This window comes from Xenopus laevis, chromosome 5S (assembly GCF_017654675.1).
Source record: "Xenopus laevis strain J_2021 chromosome 5S, Xenopus_laevis_v10.1, whole genome shotgun sequence".
In the NCBI taxonomy this organism is placed as follows: domain Eukaryota; kingdom Metazoa; phylum Chordata; class Amphibia; order Anura; family Pipidae; genus Xenopus; species Xenopus laevis.
This window is the reverse complement of record NC_054380.1, coordinates 25,171,341-25,185,563: the sequence shown is the minus strand read 5'-3', so window position 1 is coordinate 25,185,563 and position 14,223 is coordinate 25,171,341. Positions and strand designations below refer to the sequence as shown.

General features: G+C 42.8%; 1 protein-coding gene across 3 annotated transcripts in view; it reads right to left on the bottom strand.

Moving 5' to 3' along the window:
- Positions 1–14,223, bottom strand: part of sptbn1.S (spectrin, beta, non-erythrocytic 1 S homeolog) — a 121,631-nt gene continuing 107,408 nt past the window's right edge. For all 3 annotated transcript variants that reach the window (XM_041564324.1, XM_041564325.1, XM_041564326.1), the window contains 8 exons: positions 13,151–13,235; positions 12,043–12,239; positions 9,597–9,706; positions 9,451–9,517; positions 3,564–3,802; positions 2,636–2,809; positions 2,192–2,234; positions 1–433 (listed from right to left, as the gene is read on the bottom strand). In XM_041564324.1, coding sequence (XP_041420258.1) covers positions 230–433; positions 2,192–2,234; positions 2,636–2,809; positions 3,564–3,802; positions 9,451–9,517; positions 9,597–9,706; positions 12,043–12,239; positions 13,151–13,235 — 1,119 coding nt within the window. In that variant the 3' untranslated portion in view covers positions 1–229. The remainder of the gene's footprint in view (positions 434–2,191; positions 2,235–2,635; positions 2,810–3,563; positions 3,803–9,450; positions 9,518–9,596; positions 9,707–12,042; positions 12,240–13,150; positions 13,236–14,223) is intronic.

Here is a 14,223-nt window from a genome sequence, read left to right as displayed (position 1 = left end):
AAGAAAAAAAAACAACGACATATTCTGGGGTTCTCCCTCTCCTCCGCGAGATGCCCAGTGCCCCCCAAACCTGGCGAGTTCCTTGTATAAATAATAGGAGTGAATGCCGTTGGGAAGATTAGGCACAGAGTAACGTATTGGTTCTGAGCTTGCATGCTGACGTCTCACTCAAAATGTAATAGAAGTGCAGTGAGTGGGGAGGGGGGTTGATTTTTGGGGAGGTTGCAGTTCACTTCTTTTTGCCAAAGAGGCTGAATCTCTTTTCTTTGTCCTTTTCTTTATCTTTTTCCCGCTTCCCTGGGCTGTCGGTTACGCTGGCCGGGAGGGTCTGGGCGCGGCTGGATGCTGGGGTGCTCTGGGTGCTCACCGACACCTCACTTTTATCCGACATCATTGCGTTTGTGATGGCCTGAATCCACGTGTTCATGTCCTCCTGCGGATACAAGAAGTCCCCACAATAACTGTTAGAGGAAGAACATAATAAAACCACCTGTATTTAATTAATTGTTGGAAAGGCAACAAAGGCCCAGGCCTGAGGCGGTGAAATTTTAGGGGGGGGCGGGCATGCTGCTAAAATACACCCACATTGGTTCATAAGTTCTGGGGATCCAAAGGAGATATGAATTTTTTTTTTAAACTTTCCTGTGACCCAATCCCCAGTGCTCTGGACCCAACAATGTAAATTTGCTCATGTGACAAAGAAGGGGACGGGTGATGAATGGTAAATACGGCCCTGCCTACAATTCGGCAGCCGGTTGGTATTGGCACCCGGGAAATGGAATGATTAGAAGTAGGGATGCAGCGAATCCACTATTTTGGATTTGGCTGAACCCCCAGAATCCTTTGTGAAATATTCGGCCAAATACCGAACCAAATCCTAATTTGCATATGCAAATTAGGGGTGGGAAGGGGAAAACATTTTTTACTTCCTTGTTTTGTGACAAAAAGCCATGCAATTTCCCTCTCCGCCCCTAATTTGCATATGCAAATTAGGATTTGGTTTCGGTTCGGCCAGGCAGAAGGATTTGGTGAATCCGAATCCTGCTGAAAAAGGCAGAATCCCGAACCGAACCCTGGATTCGGTGCATCCCAAATTATAAACAAACACAGCAAAACCGACGCCTTTAGCTGGACTCACTATATTCACCTTTGGTTGAAACTAATAAAATCAGAGCTGCCGCCATCAAAAATAATTAGTCCCCTGTCCCCCCTGATTTTTGGAAAGGCCACCAAGGCCCAGGTCTAGGGCAGCAGGATTTCAGGGGGCGGCATGCTGCTCATCCACACCCACATTGGTTCAAAAACACTGGGGATGCGCTGGAGATACAATTATTTTTTAATTTTCCCATGCGCCAATCCCCATTGCTCCGGTCCAGATGATGAAAATTTGCACGAATAAAGGGGAGGGGACAAGGGCGACGAACGGCAGTGGGCCTAGGGGTGTCCACTATGTAAATCCGGCCCTGTCCCTGTCTGAGTGGGTGGGGCTTCAACGGAGTAGCGCAGGAACTATGTTTAAAGGCTCCCCTAATTAGGTCCAATCTTACTAGGGATGCACCGAATCCAAGATTCGGCCTTTTTCAGCAGGACTCATTGAATCCTTGCGCCTGGCCGAACAAAATCCGAATATGAAAATTAGGGGTGGGTAGGGAAGTCACGTGACTTTTCCTGATTTTCCCCCACTCTTTACTGCCCCTAATTTGCATATGCAAATTCGGATTTGGAATTCAACAAAATCTTTCACCAAGAATTCGGCAGAATCCAAAATAGCGGATTCTGCTCAGGCCACGCCCCATTCTGATCTAAACACACTCCTGCCTTTTCTCAGCAGAGCCCCATCCTAAACAGATACAATTGTAACCCCTTATGTCAGCCCTGAGCATGAAAATGGAAGCTTTGTTTTGGGAGCAAATCAAACAAATTTAAATTGGGAGCAAATGTCAAATTCATTCTTTCAAAAGAAAAATTGAGCAAAACACAAATGTTACACCGAGAGTAAATGGAAGATGTTTGTTCTACACATGGAGTAATTAGAAAATGGAATGTTTGTATAGGGAGTGGATGGGGTACAGTGAGTATTTGGGGAGTAAATGTCTGGATAGTGTATTAGGGGAGCAGGACACTTCTAACTTTATACAGATTATCAGTGAGAAAGGAAAACATGGGCTCCTTGTGTGCAGGTGATACTCACATCATCTTTGGCTTGGAACAGATACTCGTTGCCATCGTTAAGCCTGGGGATTAGAAACATTTCACAATTACTCATCTCTCAATACAAATTTACATTCTATGTGGATTCACTGAAATGGGAAGTGTATCCCGTGTGTTTAACTGAAAGTCTAAGGTACATGCTGCTGCTGCTGCTTTATCCAATGTTCTTGTGTATCACAGCTCTATCATTATACTGACCGGTCATTGTAAAACAGCAGCCCCTCTATACATAAGATACTAAGTTTATTGTACGACAAATCAAACAAGCGATGTGGCCATTAATATATAGATATGGCTGAAGTTAAATTAGAGGAACAAATATGGCAGCTCCCATTCCCAGCAGAATGAATAAAAAGTCTAGTCAGAAGCTGTTGCCTTGGTATGGTCTGGGTATCTCTCAGTTCCTGCTGCAACTGTCACTTACTTTAATTTGAATACGTGTTTCTTCTTCTTGTAGTCAGTTGCCACTTCACAGACGGCTTCCTTCACATTCACAGAGACCTCGTTGTGATACGCAATACCCGATGCAGCGTTTTTGGAATCCTTATAAAATGATATTTCCTGGTTGTTGATCACACAGTACACATTGTGCCAAGATCTGAGAGAGAGACGAGAGTGTAAGGATGGCAATGGGACTTCGACCACCTTATTTTTAGCAGCCCAAACACTCCATGAGCTCTCCATTGTCCCCTAAAACTCTTTATCACATTTTAGAGTGGGGTTTCCAAGTCAGGAGACAGTGGGAGACAGTGAGAGACAGCGGGAGACAGTGAGAGACCGTGGAGGACAGCGGGAGACCGTGGAGGACAGCGGAGGACAGTAATAGACAGCGGGAGACAGTGAGAGACAGCGGGAGACAGTGAGAGACAGCGGGAGACAGTGAGAGACAGCGGGAGACAGTGAGAGACAGCGGGAGACAGCGGGAGACAGTGAGAGACAGCGGGAGACAGTGAGAGACAGCGGGAGACAGTGAGAGACAGCGGGAGACAGTGAGAGACAGCGGGAGACAGTGAGAGACAGCGGGAGACAGTGAGAGACAGCGGGAGACAGTGAGAGACAGCGGGAGACAGTGAGAAACAGCGGGAGACAGTGAGAGACAGCGGGAGACAGTGATAGACAGCGGGAGACAATGAGAGAAGTCGGGAGACAATGAGAGACAGCAGGAGACAATGAGAGACAGTGGGAGACAATGAGAGACAGTGGGAGACAATGAGAGACAGTGGGAGACAATGATAGACAGTGGGAGAGAGTGAGAGACAGTGATAAGACAGTGATAAAAAGTGTGAGACAGTGACAGTAGGAGACGGAATGAAATAGACAAATGAAAGCAATTAGGACAATGAATATTTCACCTGCTTGAAGCTTTCTTGTTGTGACCCTCCCATTCATGTTTGCGATGCAAGAAACCTTCGAATTGCGCAGAAGGGATTTCCTGCGTCTTAGCCGGGAGGGTGGCGGCAGTCTGCGGCTGCATGCCGGATTTGGATTTCCGATCGGCAGTCGGTGAAGGAATTGGACTGGATTCTTTGGAGCTTGATCTCTGCTCTGTGGACCCGTTAACCATTTCATTGGTGTCCGCATTCTCCACCATCTGCAGATAGGACGGGGAAACGTGAATAATGCGAATATCAAACATAAAAATAGAGAGAACTAATGGAAAAGACACTAACATCAAAATAAAGTTTCTCAAATGGGTGAAAGCATTTTCTAACATCTAAAGATATATAAATGCCAAAATATCCTTTATGGCTAGAGATTGTATACAATACACAAGGCCACATCCAATAAAAAAAACAACTAGATTATCCCATTGACTTCAGTCTGTAACATGAGATAAACCAAGAAAAGAAGTTGGATTTGAATCTGGCCTGGTCTCTTGCATGCAACGTTTACACCTGGAGGAAGCATTGTTCCTCTGCATTCTGCACTTCCTCTTGGGTTTTAACACACAAGGGTCAGACAGGAAGTCAGAGGTGCAAAGGAGAACTGCGTCCACCAGGCAACATAAACGATTGCAGATGATCATAAGGATAAATATCCCTGAATGTTACAAGATGCTCTCCCGTGTTGGAGAAACTTCTCCGTTAGTGTCATGTAGATGGCTGAGTGCAGAGAGCTCACAAAAAAAGAATGCGAGGACAGTAAACGCACAAATTAGAGGGACACCAATTAGCTGTAAGAATAGATTAGTAACCCCTTAAGAAACGGGAGGAACAGGGAGCCGACATTACTGCACCTCAAATAAAGGGAATATTAAGCCACAGGATCCCGAGTGCTACATATTGTTGCCGAGATGTTCGGCCGCTTGGATATTCCCAATTGTCACAAATACACGGGATTTCATTGCTGAACAAAACATGCAGAGATGAAGAGACACATGCACATTATCACTCCCAGCACCCTGATTAGCGTTGGAAGGGACAGGGAACAGTCAAGAGATTTTTTAGATTTTATAAATTGTCCATTTTTTTTTTTTAGACTTATTAAAAGCGAATTGGAATTATTGTTAAAGGAAGAGGCAGCAGAGTCACAGCACACAGCTATTTACCCCCGAATAAAGGCCACGCCCTGTGACAGCTTTGTGGATGGTGTTGATTGCTCCGCCCTCTGACCGACACTGGCTTAGGGTGCCCAGTTTCCAGCAGGGGATTGGTCAAGCTGGAGACGTCTTCGAGAGCCATTGAAATGTCATATAGTCTGAAGGCCTGAGCTTTTGGCTTTAGACACAATCTACTGTAATGTTACGTTGTCTTTTAGTATCGCCGCAGCAGGCCGGAGCGTGGAATAAGCGAGTTACGGAAGCTCAGTGCTATTTATTGTACATTGCGCTGAATATTTGTCTGTTTGTAAACTGGCCGACATATGTAAGGATGCTACATTGCTTAAACGGGTTGTTCACCATTGAGTTAACTGTTAGTATTATATAGAGAGGGATATTCTGAGTAGGAATCCAAGATTCGGTTCGGGATTCGGCCGAATCCTTCTGCATATCCTTTGCATATGCAAATTAGGGCCGGGGAGGGAAATCACATGACTTTTTGTCACAAAACAAGGAAGTAAAAAATGTTTTCCCCTTCCCACTAAAGCCCTCTGAGCAATACATATATCTATAGAACTATCGATCAATCTGTCTGCCTATTTAATTTAATCTGCCAGTTAAGACTAAAGTATTTTTGGAAATCTTTACTGTAGAATATTAATCTTCTGTACATTTATTCACAAGCGGGAGTTGCCCTATAGCAGAACGATAGTAACAGCAAGTATTGATGCCCAGGGTGCCATGGCCGGAAGTATTTATAAGATAGAAGTACTGTATGTTCCCAGATAATAAGCTGGGATATTACTACCGGTTTCTAAAGATGAAGTATGAAGATCCAAATTACGGAAATATCCGTTATCTGGAAAACCCCAGGTCCCGAGCATTCTGGATAACAGGTCCCATACCTGTATAAATATTGGGGCCATATAACTGGGAAAAACTTGGCATTAGAGTGCGGCAGCCTAAAGAACAGAGCACACAGGATAAAGCTGCAGGTCTCTCTCTGGCATTTTTAGGAATTGCTTAAAGGAGAATTCAACCCTTAACTAAAAAAACCCTACCCCCCTACCCTACGTAGACCACCTCCCTCCAGCCTAGCTGCTACCCCGGGGGGAAATGCCCATAACTTTTTACTTACCCCTCGGTGCAGATTCAGGGATCGCAGTTCATGGCAGCCATCTTTCGTGTCTTCTTCCGGCACTTCGTCAATTTCCGTCTATATTGGCGCATTGCACAGTTTTTGCAAACCTGGAAACTGCTCCAACTGCACATGCTCCACTTTGCCGGTCTCAGTTTCAGATTACCGAAAACTCGGAAGATGGCTGCCGCGAACTGCGATCCCTGAATCTGCACCGAGGGGTAAGTAAAAAGTTCGGGGCATTTCCCTACGGGGTAGCAGCTAGGCTGGAGGCAGGGGGTCTACGTAGGGGAGGGTTTTTTTTGGTTAAGGGTAAGGTTTTTGAACTGTTTTTCAGTTTTTGCTGACAGTTAATTCCTTATTGACCAATCACAGAACAGCCCCCAGCCATGAGATAAACGTTCTCTTTAATTGGCTAGGAACATATAAAAGCAGAGTGTAATCACTTCTTACAGAATGATGGGGAGTTTCCCACAATCCTACACTGAAAATGTTCCTCTATGTAACGGGCTGGTGTTGTATAGCACTAACCTTGGGTACATATATAGGCACAAATGAGTGAACGCGGGTGCAATACATATGGAACAAAAACACAAATGTGCTACATGGTTTAGAAACATACAAGCAAAAGAAACTTTAATGGGAACATGCTCGGTGCATGCAAACAAACACTAGTGCAACGGGCTCTGACACACTCGTTAGTTGCTCACTGACTTGCTATGAGGGTTAGTGACAAATATAAATATAAATATACGCTGGCATTGCAATATATGTGACTGCATAAGGACATTTTACATTTCATCACTTCATTTGAGTCTCTGAACCATTTATTCATTTTACGGTTCCGGAGCCTTAAACGGACTCCTTGGTAAATGACATTTCCCAAGTCTGCACTGAAGCCGCCAGCACCGCTGCAAAATATTGATCAATAACATACATTTGGGCCTATACCACATACGGGGAACTTCCAATTTGTTTCTTACAAATGGCACTGAGACTCAAATTATTCAAGAAAAACAAAATAAAATGAGAAGCTAAATGTTTTCCTGACAAAAGAAAAAAAAAACAAAACAGACATGATGGTGAAATGGACTGAAAAATGAATGGTAAAAAGAACATTAATATAAATTAGTGAGCCGGACCATAAAGGAATAGGAATGTAGGGATGTGCTGTACTGACAATAACAATAAAGCTTCTCTCATTGATACCAATAGATCTCTAGTTACGTCACATGAACTGTATAAAATCCCTTATTAATGTCCGATTTCCCTTTAACTAACCTGAAAATAGTTGCTTTACATTAAAGAAGCCCTTGTAACAATCATAAACTTGTGTGTAAGGGGACATGTGGCATTTAGGGTGTGTTTCTACTGGAAATAAAGATGTCTGTCAATGCAGACGTGTCTGAACTGAGAGGTGATTGCAGGCCAGATTGAGTTTGGACAGATGTTGGTTGAGTTTGGACAGATGTTGGTTGAGTTTGGAAATAAAGATGGCAGTCAATGCAGATGTGCCTGAACTAAGTGGTGATTGCACGGGAGCCGAGTGCAGGCTAGATTGGACAGATGTTGGTTGCGTTTGGACAGATGGTTGCGTTTGGACAGATGTTGGTTGAGTTTGGACAGATGTTGGCTGAGTTTGGACAGATGTTGGTTGAGTTTGGACAGATGTTGGTTGAGTTTGGACAGATGTTGGTTGCGTTTGGACAGATGCTGGTTGAGTTTGGAAATAAAGATGGCAGTCAATGCAGATGTGTCTGAACTAAGTGGTGATTGCACGGGAGATGAGTGCAGGCTAGATTGGACAGATGTTGGTTGAGTTTGGACAGATGTTGGCTGAGTTTGGACAGATGTAGAGCAAGTTGCTTGCTGTGCTCTACTGTAACATAATGTTGTCTGTAAGCGTGGTATGAGAGTAGGGCACAGGAGTGACAAGTTTGGAGAGAAGCAGGACCATCCTATGCATGTCAATATTTGTATGTAATGTGTGTGTTCAATACCTAATCTAAGTAAACAACTGGACTTGCCGAGAAATTTTATTTGCTGACTGGACTTGCTGAGTTGTTTTATAATTACTTTGATTAGATATACCATGACCTGGATGAATGAAAATCTTCATAGTCTTGTGTGTTCAATGTGTGAACCCTTCTACAGTCCAGCGCTATGGAATACATTGTGGCTCTAGATATATCTAGTAATAGCTACAGCTGCCTGCTCCCCCCTATAGTGACTACAGTACTTGGCTGAACACAAAAAATACAGAATGAATTAGGTGCCACAACAATGTCTCCCTTTTCTACCCATTTTCAGGAAAATGCCTGTAGATCTTCCTTTCACAAGTAAGAGTCTTGCAAAATGAAGGGCAACACAAGTAAAAGTTCACCCACTCCCAAGTCGCTGAATCCTGATTCTACAGCAGAGACCCTTTACTCCATCACAATATGTGCCTTGCAAAGCTCTCAGTCCCGACTATAGTCTACCCCATACAATATACTACTTTGACCTATAAGCATGAATCGCCCTCTGTAAATGGCTCCTCCTCAGATACTATATTCTTACACTGACTCTAGCTGAAACAGTCTGTAATACATTCATATTATTATATATACAACATTCTGCAGGCTTTCTTTGTCTCAGTGGGGTCTTGGTTTAGAAAACTGTGCACTGATTGTCTAGTACATTTTATGGCTTATAAATACACATACAATAAATACTATATTCTATTAAATACACCTTTTCTAAACACTGATATTTAGTTGCCTGGTTCACTTGTGAAATGTACTGTGAAATATCCAAGACATATATAATGACCAAGCAGCTCAATATATTCAAGGAGCATAAAGCTAAGGCACACTGAGAATCTTGGGAAATGTGTAACCCTTGACTTTCCATACTTTAGCTGCCCTGACAGTATTGCCCTTTATTCTGAGATGAATGCCCTTATTAGCTGTGAGCGGAGACATTAAATAACTACTGATTGCTATAAACATAGTGTGTTTCCTCGAACCAGGCTCTTACAACAAGACTAGAATTTTTAGAATCAAGATAGTACCATAGGCGTGCAATTCATTAGCCAATCAAATGCATCAATAATCATGGACACTCCAGAGGCCCTCCAATCAAAAAAAAAAACCTTAGGAGATGATAGGATATAGCTGTATGCGTAACAACTTTTCTCAATTGAATTTTCCACATCAAAACTAAAAGGTCTTTGATCAGTTGACTGAACTTTTACATAATGAAGAAATTAAGGGGGGGAAAAAAAACCTTTGGAGTGTCCATGGTTACTGGTGCGATATCAACAGTACAAATACAAATAAATCATTGCTGTTCATTTAGTGCAGTCCAATATATATAGGAAACAGATATTAATTATAATTGATAGCAGGTCTCAGCATGTTTTGAAAAGAAAAAATAAAAACAAAAGTAACAAAGACTAATGTGATGTTACTAAATCTGCAGGATTGTTTGGGGGTTACAGTTCAGACAACTGCCGGTCATTGGATGTTCTTCGGCTATTAAAGTTTTTGTAGTGTTGGTAGGTTTGTGATCGGTAACTAACCCGTGGCGACTCCTGGTCAGAAGGCAATCCGTTCTGAGATATTTGTTCTCCATCTTTTGTTCCATCCCTGGAAAGAGACAAGGGCACTTCAGAATCGAGAGTGTTAACATGAGAGATGTCTATAGCACAAGCAGCCGGTCACTTACCATTGCTGTGGGGATCCATCTTCTGAAAGCTTTGGACTTAGCTCGGGAGTCGGAGGCTTCCTTTTCCTCTCCTCTTCCTCTTGCAACCGCCGTACTTCCAACAGTTCCATCTAAAAGACACAGAATGAGGGATTAGGCACATATTCAGGGAGGTTTCAGTGAAGGTCTGTATGGAAAATAAGGCTGAAATAACTTCTGTGTAGATGATGAAGTGAACACAACAATTGCTGATCAACAGTATACAGTTCTCCATGAAGCCTCTGTGTGCCTTTGCCTTAAAGGAGAAGGAAAGGCATGTTATACTTGGGGTTGGAAAAAGTTAGGCACCCCCAAGTGATTGTATTTACTTACCTGACACCCGGGCTGGTGATCAGCAGAAAACTGCACCGGGGTTATTCCAACGAAAACCACGGATCGATCGTCTTCCGGCTTCTTATTTCTTCTGGCGGGTGCGCATGCACAGTAGAGCGAAAAGCCGAACTTTAACGGAAAAAGGCTGTATTTCATGCTACTGCGCATGTGTCTGCCTCTGGACATTTGAAGGCAGAAGAAGCAGGAAGAGGATCACCTTGTGGTGCTCGCTGGAATAACTTTGGGCCGGTGCAGTTTTCTGTTGATAGGAGCACCAGCCCGGGGTTTTAGGTAAGTATATAGGTAAGTATATACAATCACTTGGGGTGCCTAACTTTTGGCACCCCCAAGAAAAAATGCCTTTCCTTTAAGGTATTCTCTAGAACTCTGTTTAATACAGGCATTAAAGGACATGTAAACCCCTCCACAAAAATCTAATTAGTGAACAGCCTCTTTGAAATCTTTAGATAACTGGCACTCTGGTCGTTAAACGTTAACAGTAAGGCTGCAGCATCCCCCTAATCACTTCCAAATCTTTCTCCTCCAATAATCCCCTCATCCCCCCTCCTTCAGGAATTTGCTTTGGCTGTTGACTTATGAGCATGCTCAGTTCTTCTCAGCTCAGATTACTTAACCCCCCACAGTCTAACAGCCATTGAAGAGACAGCATTGCTGGTTGCCATAGAAACTCTAGCTGTCTGATCCTATTTTGTTCTCCTAACCACCTCTTCTGAGCTCAGAGTAACTATTACAGTGCTCAACCCCAGCAGTACTTTTTATCAAATATGTTGTGCCTGTGTAAACCTCCATTCTGCATTGCATGAACTTTACAGCACACATGTCCTGTTTGCAGGTGTCAATGTTACTGATGATGTGTCAGAGGGAAAATGGCTGCCGGGTAAAGCTGCTATTTGTTTTAGGAAAATGTGATGCCGCTGGCAAATGGAGGGAGAAAAAGCAATTCAAATGATGTGTCTTGGGTGGGGAAGATATGCCCAACTTATATACATGGTAGGAAAATGTAGGCTTTACATGTCCTTTAAGCACAGTTGGACATAGAATCTGTAGTTCTAGGCACACTTGTTTCTAGTCCTATGGCAGACTTCATGTTTTGGCTGCTGTGCTCAAAACTCTATTGCCCACGGTCTTCAGCAGCTCATTAGTTCAAGTGGAAAACCCAAAGCCTATGGCAGGCACAAGAACTGCCAAGGAGGGGTGACAGCATTTCTGAATGGAACAACAATACGGCAGGCAACTGATGGGGTGAGGCTGTGGTAACCACAGGGGGGCACGATAGGTAGAAAAAATATATATCTGTATCTTTGTACTATTCTTTAACATCTGAAGAAAAGTGTTGCCCACGTGATTGGACGTTTCATGCACATAACATGATTTAATATTTATCACAACGGAAGCCCCACTGACAGGAATCATTTTATTACGAACTTATTGTGGTACGTGGTGTATGGTGTGTAGTGTATTGGGCGTGTGAGCTAATGGGGGCCTGCCTGAGGGAGCTCCAGTGACAAGGTTGCTACTCAGACCTTGCATTAGTTGACTGCTCACTCTTCTAGGTCAACAATGAACTCTCTAACACAGTGATCCCCAACCAACGTTGCTCTCCACTCCATTTGATGTTGCTCACAGTGGCGTCACAGTAACTGCCCATTTTGAAATTCCTGGCTTAAATTCAAGTTTTAGAGTTTTTACATTCGAGCATGGCTCACTCAACTAGCATTTCACTGTCCCCCCCAGCAACATGCATTGGTAACTGTCTACCTGAAATGCTGCTGCTATACCTAGTCTCTAGCTGAATAATGGTGAGAGAGTTCCTAAAAGATGTGCTCCTGAATGGCTTCCTTGTAGACTTTGTTGGGTTTATATTTAATTGGTCATGGAAAAAAAGTGGAATAGGACATAACTGTCAGCTTCATTCATCATCCATTTGACTGTAATGGGATTAATGTTGAGTGAGAAACCAACATAAAACCCCTTGGCCTGTTTGTTCCATCATTACTGCAGTCTCCAGGTCATTAGCAGTGAAGCTGCAGCAAGAGGAATTAGTGGACATGAAAGAAACGTATAGTGTAAATACCGTAGTAAGCCTTTCCAGAGCAGAAAACCTTTCATCCCAAGTAGCTGCCGATTTCTCAAACGCTTCATGCCTCTTAATTAGTTTTTCCACTTCATCGACACTCTGGCCTATTTCCCGACTTGACAGGTATGGCTCTTGTCCCAACAGCCAGGCCTCCGCAACGCTGGCATCTCTGGAAAACTGGTGCACCTCCAGAACTGGCGGAAGCAAGACGGGGGGACACGAGGAGAGGGAAGCTGTTACTCGACATAATGATTTTGTGTATTTTCTTACATAAATCCCCAATTTTTTGTATTTATTAAACATTGCTGATATGGATGTGCAGAAGAAGTTTATTTTAAACCTTTAAATAATATTTCCCATTTCTAAAGTTGGAAACAAACAACTTATTGGGGATCAATCTAATTGGGTGATGTGCCCGAGTACAGTATGCCATGGTAAGCGAATAGTTTTGCTCAATATACTAAAGGTAAGATGAAAGCAAAAATGGCATTGTTTGTATTGGTTTTCTGCATTAAGGTAAATCTGCTCAGTGTTAGCAAACACTCTTTTAGTCACACAGACGATCAGTGCACAAATAAATTTAGGGCCTGATTTGAGAATGCACAAGCCTTTGTGCTATACCTTGGCAGGTTGTTTTATAAAAAAATAAAAAAAATAAAATGCTCAGTACCTAAAACCTGTCAAGCTTTATATTATTATTATTTTTTTTTTGCTGGGGAAATAAGCCAAATCGGCAGGAAGATGAGGCATTCGAAGGAAGAATCCAGTTTAGGTTTAGGAACTCTTCCACAGAAACCCGAACAGTTAGCTTCCTAACACCTGCTTTTTCGGTTTAGGTCCCTACCTTCCAAATGCCTTAAAATACCCCAAAGCTACTGTTTAGGTAAGGAAAGGGCCTGTAGTATACGGGCAAATCACCAACTGTGCTCCCAATAAAAGTCAATACTTCCTTATTAAAGCCCTGTACTCGTTACTTATTTATTTTCCATATAGTGAGATTGGTGCAGATTCCATTTGTGAATTCCCATTATCCAAGGGCTGATGTGGAACAAAATGTTCAAAGCATATATCCCTTGCACAGTGTCAGTCTCCCACATCCACTTACTGAGTCGCAGCCATTCCCATCGGTCTTCCCACTTGTCAATCATCTCTTTTCTCTTCTCAGTCAGCTGCAGCAGTTTCTCCTTAATCTGGAATAGGGGGTAACCCAAAAATAAAGATCTCCATAAAAGGCAATTTAAAGGGATTCCGTCATGTTTACACTGCAAATAATTCACTCTACCATATAAAATGTCATTCCTAACCCAACAAGTGTATTTTTTAGTTGTAATATTGGTGTGTAGGTGCATCTCAGGTCATTTTGCTTGGTCATGTGCTTTCAGAAAAGAGCCAGTGCTGCACTATGGAACTGCTTTCTGACAGGCTATTATTTCTCTGACTCAATGTAACTGAAGTAGTAGCAGTGGGACATGGATTTTTACTATTAAAAGCTGTTATCTGGTTACCTTCCCATTGTTCTGCTGATCAGCTGCTGGGAGGGAAGGGAGGGGGTGATATCACTCCAACTTGCAGTACAGCAGTAAAGAGTGACTGAAGTTTATCAGAACACAAGTTACATGACTGGGGGAACCTGGGAAAGAAAATATGCGTGGCAAAATGTCAGAATTCAAAATCAATCAGTTTGTGGAGAAGTCTGCTGGAGCAGCACTATTAACTGATACATTTTTAAAAAAATATGTTTTCCAATGACAGTATCCCTTTAACTACAAATGACTCAATGTTAATCTAAATCTATACTCATGGCAACTAAAATATCCAGAAAATACAAATGTATAGATGAGAGAGAGCAACAGAGCCAAGTATAATTATCCTTATTCATATTTTAGGTGCGTGTATGGTGGAGTCGACCGATATCAGCAAAAGACTTGTATATCAGTCAGCTTGTTGATCAACCAGGCTGGAAAACATTGAATTTATCAAAACACCAGCCAGGGTTTACAGCTGAATTGCCAGACACAGGTATAAGGAAGATTTATGTACTCACCGTTAAATCCTTTTCTCTCTAGTCGGAAGGGGGACACAGGAACTATGGGGGTAAAGGGCTCCTCCCACCAGGAGGTAGGACACTGCAGTGATGTCAGAATTGTGACACCTCCCTCTCTCCTTTACCCCTTGCAT